Genomic DNA, 27,412 nt, shown 5'->3' with positions numbered 1-27,412 from the left:
GTTGTCCAGAGCCCAAATTATTGACTGGGTCCCAGGCCATGCCCCTTGTTTTATAGGGATCTTAGGGATGTGGGCTTCTTCTTTAAAGATTTTATTTATTTATTTATGTGACAGCCAACCAGCGAGAGAGGGAACAGAAGCAGGGGAGTGGGAGTGGAAGAAGCAGGCTCCCAGCGGAGGAGCCCGATGAGGGACTCCTTTCCGGAACGCCGGGATCACGCCCTAAGCCGGAGACAGGCGCTCAATGACTGCGCCACCCAGGCGCCCGGGTTGTGGGCTTCTTGATTTTTCAGCCTGCCTTCTGTGTTCTGGGGGAGGGGCCTGCCGCGCCGATAGTCAGGCAACCCTGTTTGGGTAGAGTCTCCGTGTCCCCTGCGAGGGGGGATGGGGATGGGCACGCTGTGAGCCGGTATTTCCAGGCTTTTGTTCTCTGGCGGCTTTCCCTGGCGGTTTGCTGTGCCTCTTCTGAGAGTCAGAGCAGCAGCGGCCAAATTTCAGCCTCTGTCACAGAACAGAGGGATTGCGGCCTGTTCTCCACTGATGTTCTGGCCACTTTAACTCTGTTTCTGTTGGTGCTGCTCAACCCTGAAGCGTCCCGGGATGTGCGCCCCACACCCGGCGTCCCAGCCCTCACCTCACTTCCAGGGCCGGCTTGTCTCTGTCCTTTGTGTTTCTAACGCCGCCAGCCGCCAGCCGCCCCGCGCCCGCTCCCGGATCTCCCGGTCTCAGTCTGGATCCAGTGAGCGCACCGGGATTCCGGGGTTCCGTGAGATGCCTGGTGGCGCGCGCACCCGGCTCACGGTCTCAGTCTGCTGTTTTGCGGGTGCCGTCCGCGAGCCCCGCCCGCTCCCCCGTGCAAGTGGCTACCGCTTCCCGGCGCCCGAACACGGCGGCTCCCTCCCCTTTCCGTTTATCTTCCGATATCTGTGCACGGTTTCACGGCTCCCCACTTCGTACCTCAATACTCAGCGCTGGAGATGTTCATTTGTAGAGATCCAGATGCGTCTTCCTGCGTCTCAGGCTGGTTCCGTGGTTGTTTAGGCTGGTCTGGTACCTATCCAGCTCGACTCAGGGGACCGGCTGAAAACGGTGTCTCCTACTGCTCCGCCATCTTAACTCCCATCTACCTTTTTTTTAACGTACATTCCCCTACCACACATGGAATGTGCTTAAGATTCTCTCTCCTGCTCCCTTTGACTGTCCCCCACCCCCCACGTGCACATGGTCTTTCTCCCTTAAAGAAAAAAAAAATAATACAAAATTATAGATACAAAATGAGGTACAAAAGTGGATGTTGCTTTAGAATGAGAAAAAAAGAAAAAAAATGAGTAAGTGGAGCCATGGGAATTTAAGGTCTTCTGAGATCTCTTTAGGCGATTTACCAGCAATGCTTGCATAAAAATGCTAACAGCAAGCTGTCCCTCTGCCCCCCCCATACCAGAATACAGCTCTCAGTGACTCCTTTACTCACAGAGGCCCAGATAAGCTCCAAAAGCTTCACAGTACACTGCCTCTCAGCTTACAACACGTAGTTCGTGTCTTCTCCATCTTCTCAAGGTACTCAACCCATTTGCACCCTTGAGCTGTTAACAGGTGACTTCTCCTCTGACTTCATAGAGAATATGGTCCTTCTGCTACCAAATCAGCAAACTTACCTGTATCCCCCTCATAGTTTCTTCCTTTCCACCTTCTACAGCAGAATAGGTGCCACTCCATCCATTTTAAAATTTTCGTATCATATAACCCCCAGCGCACATCACAACACTTAACTAATGAATCACTGAACACTACATCAAAAATTAATGATGTACTATATAGTGGCTAACTGAACATAATAAAAATTAAAAAAATATGTAAAGCAAAAAAAAAAAATCTTCCTATCATTCATTTCTGTTTGGAGGTGTGTTTGTTTAGAGTCTGTTTTTCCTTGGCTCCTTGGGGGTGGTTTTCAAGAGTAAAAAGAGCCATGTGGAGCTGCAAGTCAACTTACTTCCTTGACTTCTATGATCTCTAGTCTCCTGGTCTTCTTCCTCCCTCTAGGAACTCCTGCCAGGTTCCTCTTCCTCTGCCTGCCCCTTACATTATAGATTTCCTCAGGCCACCATCAGATCATTCATTTATTAAACACCACCGCCACTAACTATGTTTTAGGATTATTGCAAGCATGGGGAATATGAAGTGGGAAAGAGAGCTCTTGTTCCTGCCCTTACTACAAGGACACATGGCAGAAGTGCCTGTCCTAATCTGTGGTAAGGGGAAGAGGTCAGAGAAGACTTCCTGAACCAAGTTGTATATGGTTAAGCAAGACTTGAAGGATGAGTCGCCAGGTGCTGGGAACCTCTTTTCTTTCCCCCTCTACTTATATTCTGGGCATCACATCTGCTGGGAAGTCTTCACTGATCTCCCTCAAGCCAGTATCCAGTGCTCCTCCTGAGAGCTCTCATTTACACCCTGGACTTCTGCTCAAATAACGTTTCACATGTGAGTACAGCAAGTGACTGTACATCTGTGAGGACTCTGTAAGTGCCAGGAGCACACAAACTTTGTCTATTTTGATCATCTTTATATCTCTAGCATGCAGCTCACTATATAACTGTAATCAATATTTGTTGAATAAATAATTTAATGAAAAAATAAGAGATGCATTCATTGTATTCTATGGTCACTTCTAGCTCTAAAAAAAACCTGGTTATTTGTAGGTGATATCTCATGCAGGTGACATATCAGTTTAACAATTTACTTCTAGAAAGATAGCAGGAGCCAAATTTCCATTGTTAGAGTTCCTGCTTCCATTAAATTAAGGTTCTTCTGACCAGAAAGGTAGGAAGATAATAGCATTCGGCTTCCAACTGGATATATGCTTGATGCGTGGTAGGCATCTGAATGTTTGAATGAGGAAGGGGAAGAAACAGTCAATACAGAGAAACCCTGAGGTTTCTAACCCAGGCAGCATGCATAACAGTGATAATAACAGTAATACAAATCACTGAAGGAGGAAGATCAGGTTTCTGGGTGGAAGAGGATGTGTTCCATTTTGGACTTATTAATATTTTTATAATATTAGTCATGTGGTTAGCCATGTGGGTGACTTCCAGGAAACAATCAAAAGGCAGCCCTGATGTGGACGGAATTAAGAGGGACAACTTTGGTTTAGAACTCAGTAAACCAAGATGATTGTTGAAATTATGGGATTGTATGGGACAGTGTAAGCGTCAAGAGAGAATGGATAGAACCTTGAAGAATTTCAGCCTTTAAGTGGGATGAAGAGGAAGTATAGCCAGAGAAGCAAATAATCTGGAGAGAAAATGGGACTTAAAATGAGCCTGAAGAAAGGATTTTGACAATGGTAGACTGGAAGGTGGGGTAGAGACTGGGAGGTTGTGAAAGAAGGGTTCCACGCAGAAATAACAACACAAAGATATAGGGAGCAGGAAAGCACTCCACCGAAGAAAGCCATTTAATAACCAGATGTGGAATGAATTTGTTGTAGAGGAACTGGAAGTTTTAAGGACAGGCCAGTCAACATTATTACTCTGAAAGAGATGATGACCAAGAAAAGGCCATAACCTTTGGGTTATGGGATTATTGATATTTGGTTGCTTGGGTATGAAGAAAGTCTAACGGCATTTGACCTACTTCGTTTAAGTTCCAGCCAAAGGTATCTGGTAACTTTGGAGTGTCTCAGGTTGCTAAACATAGTCTATGGTTCCCTATCCTAGAGTTAGATTGGGTGTTCTAATTATCTGTGTTGTGACACATCTTTGTGCCATGTCCACACCAGGTGATTTTCAGGTCTACTTTCATCACAATTTTTGCTTCTGAACTTTTCTAATTTTAACTTTAATTTATTATTATTATTTTTTTTATTATGTTAGTCACCGTACAGTACTTCATTAGTTTTTGATATAGTGTTCCATGGTTGTTTGCGTATAACACCCAGTGCTCATAGCAATATGTGCCCTCCTTAATACCCATCACTGGGCTAAACCATCCCCCCAACCCCCTGCCCTCTGAAACCCTTAGTTTGTTTCCTGGAGTCTACAGTCTTTCATGGTTCGTCTCCCCCTCTGATTTTCCCCCCTTCATTTTTCCCTTATTTCTCCTAATGTCCTCCATGCTATTCCTTATTATGTTCCACATATAAGTGAAACCATATGAAAACTGTCTTTCTCTGCTTGACTTATTTCACTTAGCATAACCCCCTCCAGTTCCATCACGTTGATGCAAATGGTGGGTATTCATCCTTTCTGATGGTTGAGTAATATTCCACTGTACATATGGTCCACAGCAGGAAAAGATATCCAATGGAAAAAAGACAGTCTCTTCAATAAATGGTGCTGGGAAAACTGGACAGGTATATACAGAAGAATGAAACTTGACCATTCTCTTACATTGTACATAAAGATAAACTCTAAATGGATTAAAGACCTCAATGTGAGACAGGAATCCATCAAAATCCTAGAGGAGGACATAGGCAATAACCTCTTTGACATTGGCCATAGCAACTTCTTTCAAGACATGTCCCCAAAGGCAAGGGAGACAAAAGCAAAAATGAACTTTTGGGGGGCACCTGGGTGGCTCAGTTGTTAAGCATCTGCCTTCGGCTCAGGGCGTGATCCCAGAGTCCTGGGGATTGAGCCCCACAGCAGGCTTCTCCGCTGGAGCCTGCTTCTTCCTCTCCCACTCCCCCTGCCTGTGTTCCCTCTCTCACTGGCTGTCTCTCTGTCAAATAAATAAATAAAATCTTTTTAAAAAAATGAACTTTTGAGACTTCATCAAGATAAAAAGCTTCTGCACAGCAAAGGAAATAGTCAACAAAAAGAGGCAACTCACAGAACCGGAGAAGATATTTCCAAATGATATATCAGATAAAGGGCTGGTATCCAAGATCTATAAAGAACTTATCAAACTCAACACCCAAAAAACAAATAATCAAGTCAAAAAATGGGCATAAGACATGAACAGACACTTCTCCAAAGAAGACATACAAATGGCTAACAGACACATGAAAAAATGTTCAACATCATTAGCCATCAGGGAAATTCAAATCAAAACCACACTGAGATACCACAATATACCAGTTAGAATGGCAAAAATTAACAAGGTAGGAAACAAATGTTGGAGAGGATGTGGAGAAAGGGGATCCCTCTTACACTATTGGTGAGAATGCAAGCTGGTGCAGCAACTCTGGAAAACAGTATGGAAGTTCCTCAAAAAGTTAAAAATAGAGCTACCCTATGACCCAGCAATTACACTACTGGGTATTTACCTCAAAGATACAGAGGTAGTGAAAAGAAGGGGCACATGCACCCCAGTGTTCATAGCAGCAATGTCCACAATAGCCAAACTGTGGAAGGAGCTGAGGTGCCCTTCAACAGACGAATAGATAAAGAAGATGTGGTCTATTTATACAATGAACTTTTTTTATTTTAAATGAGAAATGAGAGGAGGTCATGTTTCTGGGGAAAGGAGATAATGGCAGCAATGCTACAGTCCATGGCTCAAGTATTATATTGCAAACACATGCTCTAAGGGGGTGGCAAGGAAACAATTTAAGCTAAGTTTGAGTTCTACTTTCCCCAAAGACCGTACACTTGGTTTTGAAGATTTACAATTTGGTTGATAAAAAAAAATATGGGTTTTAAAAAATGATGAGCAGCTTTAAAAAAAAAGTTCAGTACTTTTTCTTGTATTAGACTGGTAAAGAGCTACAAAGTTCGATGGCAAGGATGTGGGAAAGCAGGTTCTGTCCTACATTGCTTGTGGAAGAGTTCATTGCTATGACCTCTTTGGAAGGCAACTAACAATATTTGCCAAATGCACATATCCTCTGACCCAGGGGATTTGGGACAAAATAATTCACTGCAGCATAATCTGCAGTGGTGAGAGCAATGACCTAAAATATCCAAGAGACTCGTTAAAAAATTATGGCATATGTTTCACCATGGAATATTTTAGTCATTGCTGTTTAGTTTACACAATAAAATAGCTCTGGAACTATACACTCGAAACTGGTAACACTGGTGGCCTCCGGGAGGGCGCTGGGTTGAAGGGATAGGGAGAGGGACTTTTTTCACTTACTTTCTTTTCTTCTTCTTCTTCTTTTTTTTTTTTTAAGATTTTTTATTTATTTATTTGACAGAGATAGAGACAGCCAGTGAGAGAGGGAACACAAGCAGGGGGAGTGGGAGAGGAAGAAGCAGGCTCATAGAGGAGGAGCCTGATGTGGGGCTCGAACCCGGAACGCCGGGATCACGCCCTGAGCCGAAGGCAGACGCTTTAACCGCTGTGCCACCCAGGCGCCCCATTCTTCTTCTTTTTTTTAAAAGATTTTATTTATTTGACAGAGAGAGAGAGAGAGGCAGTAAGAGAGGGAACACAAGCAGGGGGAGTGGGAGAGGAAGAAGCAGGCTCCTAGAAGAGCAGGGAGCCTGATGCAGGGCTCCATCCCAGGACCTTGGGATTACGACCTGAGCGGAAGGCAGATGCTTCATGACTAAGCCACCCAGGAGCCCTGCCCTCACTCACTTTCTATACCTGATGAATGTATAACCTACTTCCACCTACAACCCCAACTGAAGCAAAAAAGTTTTCTGGTGGTAGAGAGTACACTAATAGTTTTGAACACACAGGAAACTTGAGATGAATCCTAACCAAAGAGTCATTAGTTACGATGGGAATCATTTCAAGAAAGTTCAAGAACTGAAGACCATCTGAACTCTCCCACACATGGTTTCTCTTCACACAGAACACAAGGCAAAAAGGAAGGGAAGGGTAAGAGCAAGACATCACAAAAAAGTCATGAAGCCAAGAAACTGGTAGGACAGACACTTTATTGTGGCTTGCTTGTCGTAAAACATTCAACCCTTCAACATGTACTTTTTTTTTTTCCTGGAGACCACAGCGCGATGCTCAAAGGCCTTTAGCCTCATCTTATGTCAGTCTACCCAATGGTTACCTACTTTATAGTTCAACTAGTTAGAGGAAAAAGTCAGAAAAATCTGGTCTTAACATCCCAAATTAAGAGCTGCAAGATTTGCAACCCATTCATATAAAGTGCTTATGTTCAGTGCAAAGAGGGCAGGCAGACTCAGAAGTGCAAGCAGATGCCAGGGAATGACTTTTCCTGGAAGACAGACAATTCTATGACTCGAAGAAGGAAAAACCACTTCATTTGTTAAACTCCCCCCAAAAGAGATCTAATATTTTCTTTGCAGTCTTTCCCCTCTCTATAGGACCAAAGCTCTGAATCGGACAGATGCTCATAATATTTGTTTTTTTTTACTATCAAAAAACCTGGTTCAGAGAGAAATCCATAGGGTCTAAGCACCAGAGATACTGACTTTGGCTTCCAGTTCCTGTTTGTCTCAGCAGCAAATGTGAGATCAACAGACGGAGCTCTGGCTGGTGGGAGGCTCAGAGCTGCAGAGCTTTCCTTAGGGTCCTCATTTGTAAATCCAAGACACTGAGGATGACCGACCCTTTCTAAATCGTACCTGGTGTGGGCACACAAGCCAGTGCATATGAAAGGAGTACTTCACCTGGTTTTCCATCAACTGGATGGGACCAATTCATCGTCCCCTTGTTCTGACTCTTATCTGCAGGCCCAACCCTTGACTCCCTCCGTGAAGACAAAGAAGTACACTGCCCTCTAGATGACCCTGGGCCTCTGCGTCTTCATCTTGGGGTCCTTTTGAGACTGTGGAGAAGCAGGAGAGAAGAGGAAGTGGTTTCCTAACCATTTTAAAGGGGTGCAAATAGGATCATAACTCAAATAGGTAGTCTAGCCATTTTAGTCCTAGGACCTTGGCTACCATTTCTCTTTCCTTTCTCGAAGAGGGAGCTGTGTTCTCTCTGTGGCAGGATAATTCACAGAAGCCAGCTCTGTGCTTGTCTGCAACCTCCCGGCGTTCTTGTTTGGAGAGGTTCACCTTTCTCTCCCTGTGGGATGGATGCAATGGGGCCCTGCCTGCCGGTGTGTGGGGCTCTGACCCCCCTCACTGTGTGCATCAACAGCTTTCGGACGCCGGCACCTGAGGATTCTTCTGTTTGGACTTCCTTCCAAAGACTCCTGGTAACTCCTTGTGCTTGTGACAGGACATACGTGGACCAGTTTTATTCCACAGGTAGCACTTGCCCCAAGGCCATCTCTGAATTTGGGGAGGGGGAAGGAAGAAGTAAGAGGCAATCCTTTTGGTGCTGTTCTAGAATTCTCTGTAAAACCCTTTTAGTTATGAGGAGCTACTGAGCATCTCCACGTGGAGGGAAATGTGTACAAACAGGATGACCCGGGTTAAGAACCAAAACGCAGGAAAGGTTTTCAGACTGGCAGAAGTCTAAAGTAAAGTGCCTCTTTTTGGTGGTGGGGGGGGAGTTTTGTTTGTTCAGAAATGCTTAGGCGTAAACATGAGTGCACAGGAGCGTGCACGCACACTCACTCTGAGGTAGAAAGAACTGGCCATCTCCAGACAAACACACAGATTCCACTATTTTACAGAAACATGGCACTTGCGTGGCGTGAAAGGTCCTATCCTTGCCCAAGATGGCAACTAGGGTCCAATCCAGCTCTTTCCGACCTGGGGCAGAGCCAGGGAAGTCCCACTGCACAGGAGGAAAGAGGTAGAGCTCATCTCCGTCTCTCCCGTTCCACAGTATTCAGGCCCTGTTGCCCATTGTCACTTCCTGGAGCCTGAGCCGTGGGCACCCCGGGTGTGGCTTGTCAGAAGCCACTGGGCGCAAATGTCTTGCACTACTGCATCCCCGCTGCTCTTGGCAGCCTGCTGCACCTGCTGGACGAGCACTGTGGCGCGTGAGTGTTCTTGCTTCACGGCAATCAGGTAGGCAGAACGCAGTTTGCAACATGTCAGGTATGCCTGAACCTGGCAATGGGGAAGAAGAGACAGCCAGAAAGAAACCATCACGGATGACAAAACAACGCAGAGCTGTGACCCAGAGCTCAGCAGACGAAAGATCACTTCTCACCTACCAAATTAATGATTGGGTTCTTGTCTTTCCTTTCACTGTAGCAACGCTTTAAAGATTCTGGACATTAAGCAATTATGCTGTGTTATTTTATAATGATTAAAAATAACCTAAGAATTTTAAAAAGAAGAAAGCAGGCGGGTGGGCAGAGTCTGGCCTCTATTGCTTCTGAGGCCCTCCTCCTCACTGCGCTGGGCTCTCTAGCTTCCTCTTCGCTTCAGAGTCAGCACTGTCACTGCCCACGAGTCAGGATTTTATAGTTGCTTGGGTAATGATTTGATTGATGCGTGTTTCCTTGGCTAGATTTTAAGCTCCACAAGGACAGGAATGGCGTCTGCTTTTTCTACTTCCTGTACTTGTGGTGCCTAGCGCATGGCCTGGCATGCGGTATGAACTGAATAAATATGCATTAAGTCAATGAATGAATGAATGGCTGAAACACTGTATCTCTTCCTTACTATGGGCACACAGATTCCCCTTTCACTATTTTTCTGTTTTGACCTGCTGAATTTAAAATCTTGTAACTGGAAATTCAGGTATGAACATGCACATACATAATCAGAAAAGGTCTAATTAAGGTCTAATCCCACACTGACTTGACTTTTGCTGTTTGGATCAGAGGCGTCTCAGTTTTGGGTGTGAGGGGTGTCTCTCTTGCACTCTGGAGGCCCTCCATCTCATAAACCCCCAGCTTGATGGAGACTAGAGCTCATGCCTTTCCTGGCCCCAATGTCACCAGCACATCGCTGGTTGGCCAGTGTTCTAGGCCGGTCAACAGCAAGGCCCTCATGAGCTGCCTCAGAGCTTCCGGCAGCAGTTGCCTTTCTGCTGTGACAGTCCCTTCTGGTGGTTGGAAGGGACTCCTCTCTCTTGTTTCAACCTTCCACCTTCTTTTTTGTTTTGGTCGCTGAAGTCTATCTTAAGCTCAACTACAGATAATCTCCTAAAGCTAGAAGATGCTGGATGTTCTCTAAGCTTACTAAGTAATCAAGTCCTGCTGTCTGGGTATCTACCTGCTGCCCCAGGCTGTTTGCTCTCACCCAGGCCTTGAGCTCTACTTAGCACCTATGTGCTTTAAACATAATATCACAAGTTGGCAGGCAAAATTCCTACCTAGAGAAGGAGGGCATTTTGCTAGAAAGTCTGGAATAGGAACTGAGTAAGGCTGGTTTTTGGCAAGACCTTGTGGCCCGAGATCACTTACGTGCATGAGAATAGCTGTTGAGAGAAAAGCACCTGAAAAAGTTAAGAACTGTCGAGATTTTAATGCATGTCTTTCCCAGGGCCACAGCCTCTGCCCTATTGAGGGGGAGGCTCACTGAAGGCTTGGAAAAGGACTGCGGTTTGGGACTCAGGGAATCGGGGTGTCTGGCCTGGCTGCTGGATTCTCATGATTCTGAAAAAGTACTTCTCTACAATTCAGAATATCAGAATTCCATCCTTTCCATATGAGGTCATCTGGTGCTGCATGCATAAATGAAGAAATGCTCAGAACATGTGCTCCCTGACCCGTCGATGAAAGAAGGCCCGGCAAGTTCAGTCCAGGGATTAGCAATACTATCACGGGGAGCAGCTCTGTGGTTGGGTAAGAAGCCTCATGCTGTGCCTGACATTAGTTTTCTTCATAAGGGACTCAGCTGCCAGATCTTCCCACTGCTAGTGGCCAGGGTGGTCTGGCTTGGTTTTCCTATACCTCTGCTGGCCTGTGGGCCTTCTTCCGGAGGGTGGGTGGATCAGCCTGTGGCTAGGCACAGGCAGGAGCCGCTGGGAGTACTATTCTGGCTGGCACTCCTTGCAGAAGCACTGATTTCCTACTCAATAGGAAAGAGCTCACTGACCTCAGGCAAGTAGCCTGCTCTGGAGAATGAGACGTGAATGGTGGCTGTTGCTCAAGGGCTGGGCAGGGTTTTTTCCTTCCTGTACAGGGTACCCATTTCCCTCCAGGATAACGAAATGCCTACCCACTCTGAGAACCTCATTCAGTCAGTCAACCTGAAGATAGAAATGAAGGATTTCCTTGGGGTCTCTGAGAAAAGCTCTGCATGAAAATGGAGGCATGAAGAGGTAGGAAGGCAAAGGCTTATGAGGTCAATGTTTGTGTGTGCTCCATCTATTTTCTCCCTCGGCACCCCTGGCTGGGCCCCAGCTCCACCTCTGGATAACAAAGAAGTGGAGATTCCGGTTGAATGGAACAGTTGTGGGGAGCAATGGATAAAGGTGAAAAGGTAAGCCCAAGGTGCTGCTCATGACATGACCAGGGTTGGAGATGTTTCTGCTCACCTTGTTGTCATCACTGTGTATCGCCTGGATCAGGCCCTCCAGCTCCTGTGCCGGAGAGAAACAGTGGTCGTGAGAGGAGGAAGAGTCCCCAGTGTGGGAGCTGACGCCCAATCCAGCCTCAGCCTGCTCGTTCTCTTTTAAACTCAACTTCTGCTATAAGAGCACCAAAGGAAATCTAATGATTAGCACCAGGCTTGGGAATTTGAGGGGAAAGAACAGCTCCCAAGAGGACTGTCCTTGGCCTTCACAAGAAGATGTGACTCTGTTTACCCCACTAAGAAGCCACAGGGGGATGATTTCATGGGCAACATGCTCAAAGGCCATCCCAGACCCACCCTGACCTCCTCTACAATCAGAGGGAGAAGCTCAAATTGGTCTGTCCACTGGTGCATGTTAGACAATGGATACTGAGGGACACCTTCCGGGAGTAGAGGTTGATAACCACGAATCTTCTTTCCAGAGAAGGGTTGATTCAGGCTGAGACCATTATTACAGAGAAGTCAGAAAGATAAAGGGATCTTGCAGAGTTCCAATACATTATGAGTATACCACGGGGAACAGAAAAACCAAGAGGAGGATGTGAAGACAATGAAATAGACGGAGGAGCCAAGAGGCACAGGAGTGCGCGTACCTGGGGTGGAATTCTCTTGAATGCTTCCAAGCAGTTCAGGAGGATGGTGTCCCCGTCACTTGCGGCTGCCATGCCTGACTCGCTGACACACTTGAGCAGTTGCTGGATTTCACTGTATTTCTCCCTCTCCACCAGCTGCCGGGCGGCTCTGCAGTAGGTGGCGGCGGCGTCCAGCTGGAAGTCCTAGAAGAGAGCACAGCACGGGGGCTTAGGGGAGCAGGGGCACCAGCAGTAGGAAGGAAGGCAACATTTAAAAAGCCCCCACTCTGCTTGGTGTGGATAAACCACGCTGATTGCAGTCATAACAGAAAACACTCCTACGACACACAAACAAAAACAAGCAAAAAGTTCCTCTTTGGAAGGAGGCAGACATTTCAGGAAGCAACCATAAGCATCATAACCTTGATATCTAACGTGGGATACCTCACTGCAGTGCCACTTTCTGAAAATACTCTCATCAATTCCCAAGGCTGGGTTGTTGTTCTTCTAATGAGCCACCTTTGTCTTAGGAAAGGGATGTTGAGGGTTGGTATTTGCTGCTTGGACACTTGGTGCTCTGCCAAGAGATGCCTTGGTATTTGGAAACAGACCAATTCACCAAAAGACTGATCTGTTAGAAACTACCAGATAAACACTTTAAGCCCGATCTACGATAATCCTTGACAGAGTCTGAGAGGAGCTGTGGCTCTTCCTGTCCACCAGGGGTATGTGGCTGTGGAGAGCTTTTTCCAACACTGAAATAGGTGGAAAAGAAAGGAATCAGTCCGATTACTCATGAAGCCATTAATCCTCGACACAGACACAATGCGTTCCAGACCCCACTTGCCCAGAGAGTGATGGTCCTTAGGGCGTCTGTGCGAACTGTCTGGTGGGGCGGAGGGCGGGGGGGTGTGGGGAGGTTGTGTGGAGAAACTCTGACCCTTGTGGTTTCAGTGCCCTGTTCCACTCTGCCACAGTCACACCTGCGTCCTCTGACCACAAGCACAGAAAAGATAGTCCTTGAGCCAACTCCTAGGCAGATGGATGGAGGGGCAGCCCTTGATGCTGATGGCCCTTCCTGCTGCACAGGACCCCCGCCAGGCCCCTGCCACATCCTTCAGCCCTGCTCCCCTCAGAGGGCGAGCAGAGCCTATGCAGGGGAACAGCTGCAGGGAACTGTCTAGACCTGGTTTCAGGTATTTATTTGATAGCTCTTGATGAATTTGTCACTGGTTACTTGGTTTTGGCAAAGTACCCAAGAATCTTGAATCTGACATGGTTCTGTAACAGCCACCTTGACTTCATTCGTGACGTATTATGTATATCTGCATCCCTTGGGATAAAAGTTTTCTGAAGAATAATCTTTCATGGAACTGCAGTCAGGTGCTGATTGCCCTTAGTACAATCTCGAGTGATTCAAGTCATACCTGCAGAACACGGAATGCAATTCCAAAACCATCTTCCACATTTTTCCCTCCTAGCATGACCTGAAAAGGAGAGGGAAATGTGCTTAAAGACACAATAATTATGGAGTAGCCCCTCTATCAAGAAAGAGGGGCCCCATTTATTCAACAAATATTTGTTGAGACTCCAAGTGCCAGGCACTAGGGATACAAGAGTAATCAAAATGGACTTGATCTCCAGCCTTCTGTGGTTCACTTTCTAGTGGGAAGGCAGCCTTCAAATGAACAACTGGAATACTAACCAGACGGTAACAACTGTGATAAGCTTCTGAAAGAGAAGAACAGTCTGTCAGAGGTCTGAAACATTCGTATGTACCTTGCAGGCAACATCCATTTTCATGTGGTTATTTCCAAAGAGAGTTGGCAGAGGCAAGGTTGTGATTTGAGAGGTCCCAGCACTTTCACACCGATGTAAGAATCTGGTCACTTCCATCTGCAGCTGAAGTGTGTTCATGTGCCTATGGTGACAGGAGACGCACAGCTGAGCCTCATGAGGGGCTTCAGGAGTGAATAGGGCCGGGTGACTGAGACATCATGAGAAGATGGCATTGGAAAAGGCAAAAGAAATGATATGGTAGGAGAAGAGATCCAAAATGCCCTCTGAGCAGTTATGACAAGACAAAAAGGGTGGCCTGGTGCCCTGTACAGAGGTGCCTCAGCATGGCAAGCTGCTCCGTGGAACTGGATAAAGTCCAGTTCCTGAATCAGTTAAATATTTAAGAAGCACCTATGTGCTGCAGACAACAGAGGTCAAGAGGGACATGAACCCTGCCCTCACAGAGTTCATAGGCTAGAGGAGAGATGAATAATGAATGAACACATAAAATATTTAGCCACTGGGCCTATGAAGGTGATAAAAGCGGGGTGCAGCATTTAGTTTAGATGTCGTGTTGTAAGCAGAGGGAGTGAATGGATAAGCCAGCATAAAGACTGAGAGGAAGGAAGGGCTTGGTGTGTGGAGGAGCCCCCAGGAGGCCAGCATGATTGCTGCTCAGCAAGGGAGAAGGAAGGAGTGTGAGAGGAAGATGGAAATGGGGGCGGGCCAACATTTCACAGGACCTCTTTCGCCTGCCTACTGGAAGGGGTCTAGTTCTAATACTTCCCCTGCTCTCTTCCTATGAGCTCCTCTGTAGGCTCTCCAGGCTTGTACTGGCCATTGTCACTCAGGAATGTTTCCCTTTATTTATCTTTTTTAAAGATTTTACTTATTTGAGAGAGAGAGGGAGAGAGCGTGTGCACACACAGAGAGGGAGAAGCAGGCACCCCGCTGAGCAAGGAGCCTGATGTGGGGCTCAATCCCAGGACCCTGGGATCGTGACTTGAGCCAAAGGCAGACGCTTAACCGACTGAGCCACCCAGGTGCCCCAGGAATGATTGCCTTTAGATATGCGGTTCTCTTTCAAGGGTTCAGGAATGGACAAGAGAAGCTTCATCACCAACAGACACTCCATTCCAGCCTTTCTGCCCACTCCAACTGTTCCCTGAGCCTCGGGCTACCTTGACACATCAGCTGCAGTCATCTTCTTTTGGAAGAAGGTGGTTTTCTTCCTTCTGGTGCCACGGGAGGTATCTTGGAGGTAGATCTTCAGGTGGTCCTTGGCCTTAAGCAGCCACGAGAGCTTCTCTCCCAGTTCCGTGTAAGTCTTTGCTTTGTGACTGAAGAACCGGATACAAGTCATGGCAGCCCGGACTTGGTCCTGGAAGAGAAAATGAACATTCAGGTCAAGTGAGATCAGGGATATTGGAGGGTATGGGTGTGAGCAGAATTCTGACCTGATTTCCACCTATGAAACCTGGTTGCCAGCACCCACTTCCATCACCAGATGCACACTATTTTATATCAATTATTCCTAAGCCCGAGGAATTCTAAAGCAAACTGGCTGAGCTCCTGGGAAGGACTTTATTCCACCGCAGAAGAGATCTTCAAAAAGGATACTTCTGATTCTCCATTCAGCTTGGCTTCGCTCTTTGGCTTTGAATGGTTCAATTTCTGTGACTTAGTGGTGCAATCCTTGGACAGATTGGGAGAAACCTGGTCCCTCTCCCTTTATACATCTTCTCTAAAAACACTTCTCCATCCATTCCTTACGAATTCTGTATTCATGCCTCATGCTTATCTTAAAATTGCCACAGACCTCTTTTTCACCTTCACGATCCTTGAATTCTGAAGAATGCTGTTACTGACAAGGTTAAGGTTTGCCTCTTTGGGATGGGGATGGAAATCCTAATATTATTCAACAATGCTAGAGAGCCACATGGATTTGCTCTAGGGTTGGTCAAAGAATGAGGCCAGGGACCAAATGACAGTCTTGTTCCCTCATCTTGGTGACTCTCCCTGCATGGCCGGGTGTCACCAACAGAGGTAGAGGGCAGGAAGGGGCTATTACCTTCATAAACTGCTGCAGCTCGTATAGAATGTGGTAGTAGTTCTTCTTCTGTAAATGTTGGCAGGCAGCTATCAAGTACTTTCCCCAGCTCTCTAAGGTTGGATCAATGGACTCAAGCAAGTTCTCCAAAGTGTGTAGCTTCCCACTTTTATAGCTTGGCTGGAAAATGCCTTCTATGAAGACTTCTGGAGGACTCTCCTGGAACAAGGCAAGGCAAAAAGTCGTCTTGAGCCTGCTTCTGGCACTGTCTCAGACCCACCCTGGATTTCCTTCCATTAACACATCTTTGGCTTCCTTCTATAGTGGTGTTTCTTAACTTTGTATGTGTCACAGATACCTTTGAGAATCCCACTCTAGTGACTGCTCCACGTCTCTCCTTTGCTGAGATTTCTCTTCCGTGATTGTCTCTTAAACCCATTCTTTTTTTTTTTTTTTTAAAGATTTTTATTTATTTATTTGTCAGAGAGAGAGAGAGTGAGAGAGACTGAGCAAGCAGGTGGAGTGGCAGGCAGAGGAAGAAGCAGGCTCCCCACTGAGCAAGGAGCCCGCTGCGGGACTCGATCCAGGACCCTGGGATCATGACCTGAGCCAAAGGCAGATGTTTAACCAACTGAGCCACCCAGGCGTCCCTCTTAAACCCATTCTTATCTAGCTTTTGCACCCACCACTCCACCGAAATTGCCCCTTACATCACCAATGACCTCTAAATTGTTAAATCTAAAATCTCTGTCTTGTTTTCCACCTGAATTATCAAGAGCTTTTGCTACAGCTGATGGCTTCCTCCTCCTGAAAAATTTTCTTTATTTGGCTTCTAGGAAACCACCCTCTCCAGGTTTTCTTTCTACTTCTCCAGCTACTCCTTCTCCATCTTCTTTGGTGATTCCTCCTAATTTTCTCAGCACTTAGGAGGAACCTCTTTTCTTCCTATACTCACTCTTTTGGTGATTTCATATAATCTCATGGCTTTAAATCTATTTGCTGATTATGCCTAGATCCCTATTTCCCCCTTGTTCATTCCTCCCGAATTCCAGAAGGAGATATTCAACTTATACCCAACTGCCTACTCCGAATGTCCTCTTGGGTGCCTCATACACTTAATACACCTAAAACTACACTCTGGTTGTTTCTTCCAAATCTCTTCTTTCTGTAGTATTTCCCTTCTCAGATGGCAATTTTGTTTTTCTAGTTGTTCAGGTCAAAAACAGTCAAATCCGCCCCCCCGCCTCAGCACCCAAAATCAAATTCATTAGCAAATTCTACTGGCTCTACCATCAACCTACACACAGTATCTGCATCTATCTGGCCACTTCTCAACCTCTCAATGTACCACCCTGGCCAAGTCATCGTTGCCACTTGCCTGAATTTTTGCAATGGCCTCCTCCCTCATCTACTACCTTCTGTCCTGTCTCTTTTTTGTCTAATGCCAACCAATTAACCTGAGTTTTTCTGATAAAACATAAGTCACATCACGTTATTCCTCTGCCCAAAATCTTCTAATGGTTTTCCTCACTCATTGTAAAGTCCAAGCCCTCATAATGTCCACAAGGCCCTATATGACCCCTATATGATTGGACCCCTGTTACCTTTCTGACCTTATCTGCTCCTACGCTTTTCCCAGCTCACTCTGCTCAAGTCACCTTGGCCCTTGCCTTTGCTACTCCCTTCGCTGGGACTGTGCTTCCTCCAGAATCTCCCAGGCTCACTCCCCACCTCCTTTAGGCCTCTACTGAGTGTCCCCTTCCCTGGGCATCCTTTCTAAAACTCCCCAACCATCCCTGACCTCTCCCTTGCTTTATTTTTCTTATTACTCATCACCTATACTATAGATATTATTTACCTTGTTTATTGTCTGTCTCCCTGCTATGATGTAAGTTTTATGAGAGCAGATATTTTTGTCTATTTTTTTTCACAGTGCCCAGAGTAGTCCTTAGCTTTTCAATAAGTATTTCTTGGATGATCAAGTAAGTGATAAACACCATGGACCAACTCCTCAGGAAGGTGCACACACATACAAATCCCCTCCCTTCTGAAGCTCACCTGTGGTTCAGAGACCCTGTATCACAAACCCGCATTCCATAGTCATAGAAAAAAAATCATCCGGGCATTTAGACTTTAGACTAATGGAGGGTAAAGAATGGCCATAAACTCATGTTAGTATAGCCATGTTGGCCTAATAACACTGGGTACAAGCTGCTTAGAACTGGAGGAGTTCTGAGTTTTCACAACATCCATGGTAGCTGAGGACTCCTTTCCTGATTCTAGCTGTTCCTAACTCAGAAACCCTGACCTAATCTAAAAATTTTAGGACAGACTTTAAAAGGCAGGGGAATCAGTTCCATAGAAAAGGTGAAATTTCTCAGAACAGCAATATGTTAAAAACTTTCATTTCATCTATTTATCTACTCAACTCATTCATTCATAACTGGCTCTATGTCTGGCATCGGAAGACACAGAGAAGTAAGATAAAAGCTTTCTTGGTCCAGAGAGGATGACACAGTTATAAACAAACAGTTGCAATGCGTGGGATAAATGCAATAACAGAGCTGTATTCTAGATACAGTGGTGGTATACAGGAAGAGGTTCCTAATGTTGCTTGTGTGTTCTATGAATGCTCAACAGAGAGGGTTTGAGAGGATAAACGGAAGTTTCCCAAGAAAACAAAGAGGGGCAAGGTTAGGGGGAACAGCACATGCAGGTTCATTGAGGTCAGAAAGGGCAAGGTACAATCAGGAAAATTAAATAATTTGGTAAGTCTGGAATGTAGGGCATACATAGACCTTGTGGTGAAAATGAACGGGATAAATGAGGGGGCCTGATCTTGGTGGTCCTGTATGCGTGCTAAGGAATTTGGACTTCATCTTGTGGCCATGGGGATCTCCTGAGGGTCTTTGGAGAAGGGAATAACATGAACTATGAATAACATCAATAACATATGTTTTAGAAAGCTCACTCTGGGACAGTGTGACAGATAAAGGGGTGAAAACGGCAGGGAATGAGGCTAGCAAAGAACACCTTCCAGGCTCCAGCCATTCAGTTGTAGTTTTCACAATGTGTTTTTCTGTTGTTCCCTACCTGCTTGAGAATTAAGATATTTCAGTTCAAGGGTAACCGTGATTATACTCCTATAAAAAGAAGGCTTCTTTCCTCGCTCGGCCAATGTAAAGCAGGGTAATGCTGTTGTCAGCTTCTACCAAGATAAGTAAGTAAGCAGCTTAACTCTCTGGACTAGTCAACAGTTAGAAGAAACAGAACTGGTTGATTTCCACTCTCAATCTGTGCTTGGGAGAAGCAACTTAACCTCAAAACTCATTTAGAAACTGAAGAAAAGGAAAAAAATAGCAGTTAAACTCTAATTAAAATAATTCTTACTTTATTCTTGAAACCTGGTTAGTAGTTACCCTGTAGGGGTATGGTTACCATGACTATGAACAGCTGACTTCACTTAGAGCAATCCTAGAAGATATGTCCATTTATAAACTTTCATTGGCTGCCATTTTGAATCAGGGCAGCAAACTGAAATTAAAGCATGAACTCCTTTAATTTCCTATGAAATTTGGTACAGATCAGCCAATTCCTCAGAAAGTACTGATGGAACAATCTGATAAAAAAACGAATGCCAAAGAGTCATGGTGAAACAGAATCCTGATTTTGCTTAACAATAGCTCCACAGAAATAATTCACTTCAGAAGTGCCTTTGCCTGCTGTGAGAGGAGGGCAGAGGATGTCAGAAAAAAGGAAAGCTCTCTCCTTCCATTAGATATTTGGGGCCCAAATACAGGATCATGGGTGTTTCCTGGCCCTTGTAACACTCTGAGTGGATTAGCAGCTAAGTCAGCAGTGGGACACAGTCCCAGGGCAGGTGGGAGGTGTGTAGAAACAGAGAGGTAAAGCAATTTGGTCAAGGTCACACCACTTACACCAACCATCTCATTCCAGAGACCATGCTCTCAACTACTGTTTGATTCTGCTGTATGTTTTGGGAGAAGGCATGAAATTTGTCATTGCCAGTCAGAAGGGCAATCTGGATCCAGGTTAAGACTTATTGCCCATATATCAAATCTAATTTGGGTGGACAGATTTTCCATTTTGATCTGAACTCTACCAGAAATGATCTCACAGCTCAACAGTGGGTTAAGTTTCAGGGGGTTTATTGAACCCCCGCCCCCCTTAGAGCTGAGTGGGCCAACCCAGATGGGCAAAGTAGGTCCTGCACTTTGAGAGGTCAGTTTGTGTGCCCCACCTTGTTGAGCAGGTGGAGCAAGGCTTCCCGCATGCAGCTGTGCCTCATGTAGAAGCTGATGATGGCCAGGTTGGTGCTATAGTTGTGCAGGTAGAAGAGGCATTCTTGGTAGTAGCTGTTGTTCATGATCTTCCCTTCAGGAATCACCTCCAGAGAGAGGCTCTGGGTCCGAAGTGTAGCTTCCAGTTCTTTCAAGGTAGCAAAGTAATCATCATCTTGCTGACGGGAAAGGAGAGAGTGCAAAAGAAAAATAAAACTCAGTAAATTCTTAGCAGCCTCTGAAAATACTGCTGTCAAAGAATATTTAGAAACGTGGAAGTAGCCTTACAATACAGTTTGAAGGGCAGAAAAACAGGCAGGATACAAAATTTTCCATATTATAATACCATGTTTCATTCAAAAACATAACATAGAAAATTCGCCAAAATCTAAACATTACTTAAGTCTGGGTATGGGATTAAATGTCATTTTTATCATTTTAAAAATACTTTTCCGTAGTATAGACCAAATTGCTTTTTTTTTTTTAAATTGACTTTGTATTACTTATCTAACCATATATAGTTACTACCTAATTATGTATAACGGAAAGAACAAAATCTAAACCTGGCAGCTCTGAGCCAGGACTGCCACTATAAGCTGAGTGGAAGGTGATCCTTTTCCCAGGTCATTACTGCTGCTGGGCCTTCTTCCTCCCTGAACTGACCTTTCCCCTGCTACGTTCTTACCAAGGATAGGAGTGGCCTCACTGTGGACTCCAGGTACTCAACCACATCCTGTACCAGTCTTGAGCCGTGACTCAGCTGATTGAGGTCAAAAGGAGGCTTCAGACATCGGCCGAACTTCTCCCGTGCAGCAGTGAGGTTCCCAGCTTTGAGGCAGGCCATGCCCCAAGCATGCCATGCTCCAGTGGGATCGAGGCCAGTCTTTGTGGAGATCTGGAAGAAAAATTGCTCCTTTTAGTGAGAAGTACCTAAATCCAGGCCTGAAAATGCCAAAGACCTAGTCTTTCCCATTGTTGCCAATCATCTTCCTCCTCCATCACCCCACCTGCCATTACTGCCAAACTGTCAAACTTGTCATGCCCTAGATACTTCCCCATGACCAAGGACAACTGAGAGATGACAATACCCATTTGCAAGGCTAGGCAAAGGCAACTCATTACAGTTGGGTAGAAGTAAGCTTTGTCTTCGTCTCACCTCAACACCCAGTTGGTAGTACTCAGCTTCCAAAAGCTGGTTCCTTAGCCTGGTTACTGCAGCCGGCTGCAGAATCTGGTCCAGAGGTGGCACGTGGCGATAGGAAGCAGCAACTAAGATATTCAGCACATCCACCTTGCTGATGTAGCTACAGGGAGGGAAGGGACAAGGCAATGAGGCTCCAGAGTCTTACTAAAAATAGTTGCTGCTTACAAGTTTTCTTTTTCTTTTTTTTAGATTTAATTAAATTAATTTATTTGACAGAGAGAGAGCGAGCAAGCATGAGAAAGAGCACAAGCAGAGAGAGTGGCAGGCAAGAGGGAGAGGGAGAAGCAGGCCCCCTGCAGAGCAGGGAGTCTGATGCGGGGCTCGATCCCAGGACCCTGGGATCATGAAGGCAGAAGCTTCAAGCCTGAGCCACCCAGGCGCCCCTGCTTACAAGTTTTCTATTTCAATTCCAATGTGAAAGGTGAAAATGAGAATTGAGGGGTATGTAAACACTGTGAGAGAAGGCTCTGGAGTCATACTCTGAATTCAACTCTATCACTCAGCAGCTCTATGACCCTGGGCAAGTTAGTTAACTCTTCTCTGCCTCAATTTACTCATCTTTTAGATGGATACAATAACAGAATTTTAGGGTGAAATGAAATAGCTCAAGTAAAAGGGTTTAGGATTAAGTCTAGAATTTTGTAGGTATTCATTAAATATTAGATATTAATACTCAAAGTAGGAATGCTCACAAGGAGGAGACCCAATTACCCACTTGCTTTCTGGTTCTTTAGAAACCTGTTTGCGTGGGAGAGAGCACAGAGCCTGAGGCTATCTCCGTGGCCTGCACTCCTACTCAGTATGGAGTTCACATCACTACCATTGCCTGGAGGTGCTGCCAGGCAATCACGTGGATTCTAGTCTTCTGGACTTGACATCGTCTCCCTGTGCTAAGAATGACGGCCACCTTTGATATTACTCCTGACACCTGGTGACTGCAAAAATCTTATAGGAACAGAGAGCCCAGAACGCTGGGTCACTCTGTCCAGTGCTGCCTTGAAACAGTCCTACACTCAAAGTTCTTGAATTGTATATATTATACAATACGTATTACACAGTAAATATATTATGCAATATATGTTATAATCTAGTCAAAAAACCTGTGGATCCTGACTTAGCCACCAATTTCTCTGGAAAGGGATTCAGTACATCAGTCATTTTCAACTAGTGGGAATGGGGCAAAGGAGAGTATACTCTGTAAATGCAAATTTGGTATCACAACGTACTGTACATTTTTTTTTTAAAGATTTTATTTATTTATTCGACAGAGATAGAGACAGCCAGCGAGAGAGGGAACACAAGCAGGCGGAGTGGGAGAGGAAGAAGCAGGCTCACAGCAGAAGAGCCTGATGTGGGGCTCGATCCCATAACACCGGGATCACGCCCTGAGCCGAAGGCAGACGCTTAACCGTTGTGCCACCCAGGCGCCCCCGTACTGTACATTTTTAATAGGTAATGTGAGTTCTGTTTTTAAACATTTATTTATTTATTTATATGTCTATTAGAAGGAACAAGGAGTTAAAAACAGTGAAAAAATACTCCGCAAATCACACATGAGAGGTGAATCCACTACCATTAGCAAACCTGCACGAAGGAAGTAATCCTCTAGAATGGGTGTGTGAATCCAGAATTGGGGAAAAAGAATGTGTAATTTGAAACCATTGCTGTACACTGTCAAGAGACGTGCCCAGCATTTGGGGGTGAGAATCCTACCAAAGTAAGCACTTTCTTAATTTCTGTTGTCCACAGCCTAGAGAGGATATCTCCTCCATTTATATTTGATTTTGAAGGAAGTACAGGACTTGACATTAGATTTGTTTTATCCCCAATCTGAATACTTTTTTCTTTTAATAAGATTTCATCTCATTTACATTACTGATATCTGAGATAATTTAGATATATTTTTATTTTTGTCTTAAATTCTACTTTTTGCTATACAGAGTGGTTTTTGTTCTTTTCCCCTCTTCTCCATTTCTGGTAAATTGGTAGATTTTTGGTTCTTTTCACGGTTATTTTAAAAAACCTTATTTGGGGCACCAGGTGGCTCAGTCGGTTAAGCATCTGCCTTTGGCTCAGGTCATGATCCCAGGGTCCTGGGATGGAGCCCCAGGTTGGGCTCTCTGCTCAGCTGGGACTGCTTCTCCCTCTTCCTTTGTGTGTTCTCAATCTCTCTCTCTCTCTCTCTTGCTCTCAAGTAAATAAAATATTTAAAAAAAATTAAAAAAGTGAAAAACTTCAACATATACCCATTTCTTCATTTATTAACTTGAAAAATGATGTAGAATCTATTGTCTCCTGATAGGAAAGAGTGAAATTAACTGCTTTATACTTCCACTTTCTGTGCCACCTCCTCCTGTCTTTCTCAATCTTCTGGTTTTGTTAATGAAAATACATAAACTAGAATTTCTGGAGAATACAGGCTCAATTCTTAGCTCTTTACAGGGATACTCTTATTTTATCCTCCTGGGTGCCCTATGAGATAGGTTATTACTAACATCGCCATTTTACAGAGGAGGAAACTGAGGCCCAGGGCGGTTAACAGACTTGTCCAAGGTTACAGAGCCAGGAAGCAGTGCAGATGAGATTCACTGAGCTCGCTCTGCTGTCTTGGGAGTTTGCAGGCAAACACTCTGAACAAGTGCCTGAGGCACTTATACTTCAAAGAAAATTATTTTCTCTACTCCCAAATCTCAGCCTGAATGCTGAGAACAACCAACATGAGTCACACATCTGGGTGGATAAGCTGGGAACTGGGAGGTTCAACTGTCAAGTTAATGAATGGAGGCAGAGCAGGTTGTATAGGGCTCTGGGGCCTAACCATAGCTTTTCCACAGATACTCGTACTTTACGACTCAGATTCCTACCTGTGACACAGGGATGGCCCAGCCCCCAGTGTGCTTCATAGCTCTGTTACCCAGAACTTCTGGGGCCACAGTCTGGATTTGGTCAAGACTGGGGTAGAGTTCCAGCCAAGGCTGAGCACTGGACATTTAGGGAGGACACATTTTTCTTTAAAAGCCAGAAAGTTCCATAGAGAATAAAGGTGCTCCCCTAAATAGATTTTAATTACAAATTAACCAAAGTCTTGACTTTCTTTCTGACTGGGTAGAGCTAGAGAACACTCTGCTTTGAGGAGGTACCCAGGGAAAGAGGACACAGGCTGTCAAGGCAGGGTGAGGAAGACCACTTGTGACCCGGTAGCAGCATTTCACCGTCTCAAACTGAGACGTGAAACATTTTCAATGCATCTTCTGAAAGAGGATGGTGATGTGAGACCACATTGTGGGGCCAGAAAAAAGAAGCTAGACAGAAATGATAACCATGTAAAACAAGAGAGACTCACTCCCATTTACCTGTCACAAAGAGCAAGGTCCTGACTCCGGCCGGCCTTGACAAACATCATCTTGGCACTGAAGAGCAGCTGCTTCATGATGTCTGTGAGTAGCCCTGCATCCACCTCAGGGTTGGTGAGGCCTTGGGACAGCCTGCAGCAGTGCTCAATCAGCTGGTGGCCACAGGCAATGCTGTCTCGGTGCAGATTCAGGATGGCAATGCACAAGGAGGCACTGGGGGACTGGCCAGGGTGGAAGAGAGAAACACACAGTGAGCTCAGGGACCAAAGCATTCTTCAAATGCCGTTGGACGGCAGGAATTATTCTTCCCAGTTCACCCGGCTTGAAATATACTGAAGGAGGGAGCCAAACTTCTATGGCAAAGCAGGAGTGAAACTAAACAAATTTCAGATGTTCTAAGTGGCAGCTCTGTTCATACGTTACCTACTTCTTGGGAATGTCCATATATTCCCTCCTTTTCCCCACTAATGCAGGTCCTCCTTATTGCTGCCTTGGACTATGACAGTCCCCTTCCTGGAGAAGTTATCTGCTTCAAGCCTGGACATACTGCTGCTGAATTATCCAAAGCACACTCCAAAACCTTTCATGGTCCCTGATGCCTACCAAGTATACTTTCCTTACTGCAGAATTCAAGGCCCTGTCCATATTGCCCATTCCAATCCTACCTTTTACTACCTGTCTATGAACACCCTATGTTCCTTCAAATTAAACCATTTCCAGTCCCCTAATCGTGCCCTGCAATTTTTGACACCGTGCCTTTGCTCAGATGTTCTAGGTGTGCTTTTTGTCCTCTACCTACCCTTACTCCCCTTACACTACCCCTCCACCCCAATTTCTGCTTGTCACACTCCTACAACTTTTCTAAGGATCATCTTAAATGTTACTTCTTCCATGAAGCCTTTCCTTTTTTAAAAATTTTACTTTTATTTTTAATTTATTTTGGAGGGGGCAGGGAGAAAGGGAGAGAGAGAATCTTAAGCAGGCTCCCCGCTGGGCATGGATCTCACAACCCTGAGATCATGATCTGAGCCAAAATCAAGAGCTGGATGCTTAATTGACTGAGCTACCCAGGTACCCTCATGAAGTCCTTCCGGATCTGCTCTCATACATTTCCAAGATGCTCTTTATTTTCTGCCTCATTTGGTTTACTTGTCTTAGCTCCCATATTACTACACTGTAAGCACGTGAAGGCCAGGCTGTGTTCACCTATCTCCGCATTTCTTGTCATAACTACATATTGTAAAGAAACTCAAATGACCAATAAATTTTACTGCTATTACCTGCTCATAGTAAAATTCACTCCGCACCAGCTCGTTTTCCTCCTCATTCAGATCCAAAATCCATTCCACCTCAGCTGCTTTGGGGACTCTCACCACTGCTGAGTAGGGAGGACTTTCACTCTTGGAGCTGTCCGGTGCTGAGAAGAGAAGTGTCATTTGTGCGTCAGTCACTGACCAGCAGTCCAGTGTAGCACCAGCTGGAAAACTGGCATGAGCTGCACGCAGATATCTGTTCTCTCTCCTGGGTCCCCTTTATTTCCTTTGGGAGATCTCATTAGGTACCTCAAACTTTCTTCCCCAGGGAAGATCTGGGATGAGTGTTACGTGTCATACAACCCCACTGCTTCACACAAGAAATTCTGAAATGTAAACCTTTCTCCAATGGAGGGCTGAGCCACTGGCTGCCCAAAAAACGAACCTCTGTGGAAGGATATAAATCAAACTCTTAATAGTGACTGCCTAGTGGGAAGAAGGGAGCATTTGGAGGTAGGATGGCAATGAAAGGAATCTAGGAGAAATAACCTACTCAAAGTTAGGGGCCAAATTCTTTGGTTGCTGGCCTTCTGAATGCTGGAAGCTAATGGGCCAGTACGGTAGGTTAATAGAATAATAAACTTTAAGGGAAACATCTTAAAAACGCCAAGAATTTTCTTTTTCCCTTGGCCAACAAGTTGGACTGAGCTGCTATCAAGGGTATCAGTTGCAGCTGAAACACTGAAGGAAGAGCCAACTTGCACATATAAACAAAGAGATAGGAATATGTTTCAGCCTTACCTTCTGGTTGTCCTGGATTCTCCTCTGGCACACTGGAAACGGAGAAAGAAAAATGAAATGACTGAATCCCTTCTCCTCCTCTTTGTTTTTAAATTGGTATAGAGCACTGCCATTTACATTGTTACCCAAGTAAGATGTATCAGGGAACCAACCAAACTCTTTTCTGTCCCTCACCTGTCACAGCCAATCACTGACCATTTTCTGTCCATCTCTTCAATACCTTTTTATTTTATTTTACTTTTTAAAGATTATATTTATTTATTTAACAGAGAGAGAGACACAGCCAGCAAGAGAGGGAACGCAAGCAGGGGGAGTGGGAGAGGAAGAAGCAGGCTCCCAGCGGAAGAGCCCGATGTGGGACTCGATCCCAGAACTCTGGGATCATGCCCTGAGCCGAAGGCAGACGCTTAACGACTGAGCCACCCAGGCGCCCCACTTCAATACCTCTTTAAGTGTCCCCATCGCTCTCTCCATCCCTGCCTCAGAGAAGGCCCTCATCATTTATTGCTAGAGCCTTTGTAATGACTTCCCAATTGGTGTCCTTGACTCTGTCAACCTACTCCCTACTTTGTAACTATAGCAAGCTTTCAAAAATGCAAATCTGGTCATGTTATGCTTTTGTTTAAAATTCTTCCATAGCTTCTCACGGTAAAAGTATTCCACATTTGCAAGTTTTAGCAGACAAAACCCTTACAACCTAGCCTGGTTATTTATCTCTTGAGAGCAACTCCTGCCACCCATGACCTGTTCTCAACTCATTAAAGTCCTCCTCACTCTTCCACTGGTTCTGGTTAACTTC

General features: G+C 45.2%; 1 protein-coding gene across 2 annotated transcripts in view; it reads right to left on the bottom strand.

The window, feature by feature from the left end:
• Nucleotides 1–6,816: 6,816 nt before the first annotated feature.
• Nucleotides 6,817–27,412, bottom strand: part of ZFYVE26 (zinc finger FYVE-type containing 26) — a 64,075-nt gene continuing 43,479 nt past the window's right edge. For both annotated transcript variants that reach the window (XM_048219957.1, XM_048219958.2), the window contains 13 exons: nucleotides 26,614–26,645; nucleotides 25,840–25,976; nucleotides 24,560–24,780; nucleotides 21,159–21,306; nucleotides 20,688–20,897; nucleotides 19,963–20,181; nucleotides 15,723–15,920; nucleotides 14,833–15,032; nucleotides 13,652–13,793; nucleotides 13,300–13,359; nucleotides 11,894–12,076; nucleotides 11,263–11,307; nucleotides 6,817–8,879 (listed from right to left, as the gene is read on the bottom strand). In XM_048219957.1, the coding sequence (XP_048075914.1) occupies nucleotides 8,676–8,879; nucleotides 11,263–11,307; nucleotides 11,894–12,076; nucleotides 13,300–13,359; nucleotides 13,652–13,793; nucleotides 14,833–15,032; nucleotides 15,723–15,920; nucleotides 19,963–20,181; nucleotides 20,688–20,897; nucleotides 21,159–21,306; nucleotides 24,560–24,780; nucleotides 25,840–25,976; nucleotides 26,614–26,645 (1,999 nt within the window). In that variant the 3' untranslated portion in view covers nucleotides 6,817–8,675. The remainder of the gene's footprint in view (nucleotides 8,880–11,262; nucleotides 11,308–11,893; nucleotides 12,077–13,299; nucleotides 13,360–13,651; nucleotides 13,794–14,832; nucleotides 15,033–15,722; nucleotides 15,921–19,962; nucleotides 20,182–20,687; nucleotides 20,898–21,158; nucleotides 21,307–24,559; nucleotides 24,781–25,839; nucleotides 25,977–26,613; nucleotides 26,646–27,412) is intronic.

The sequence above is a fragment of the Ursus arctos genome, unplaced genomic scaffold, assembly GCF_023065955.2.
Source record: "Ursus arctos isolate Adak ecotype North America unplaced genomic scaffold, UrsArc2.0 scaffold_25, whole genome shotgun sequence".
Taxonomy (NCBI): domain Eukaryota; kingdom Metazoa; phylum Chordata; class Mammalia; order Carnivora; family Ursidae; genus Ursus; species Ursus arctos.
The sequence above is the reverse complement of the archived record's forward strand: the minus strand, read 5'-3'. Positions and strand labels throughout refer to the sequence as shown.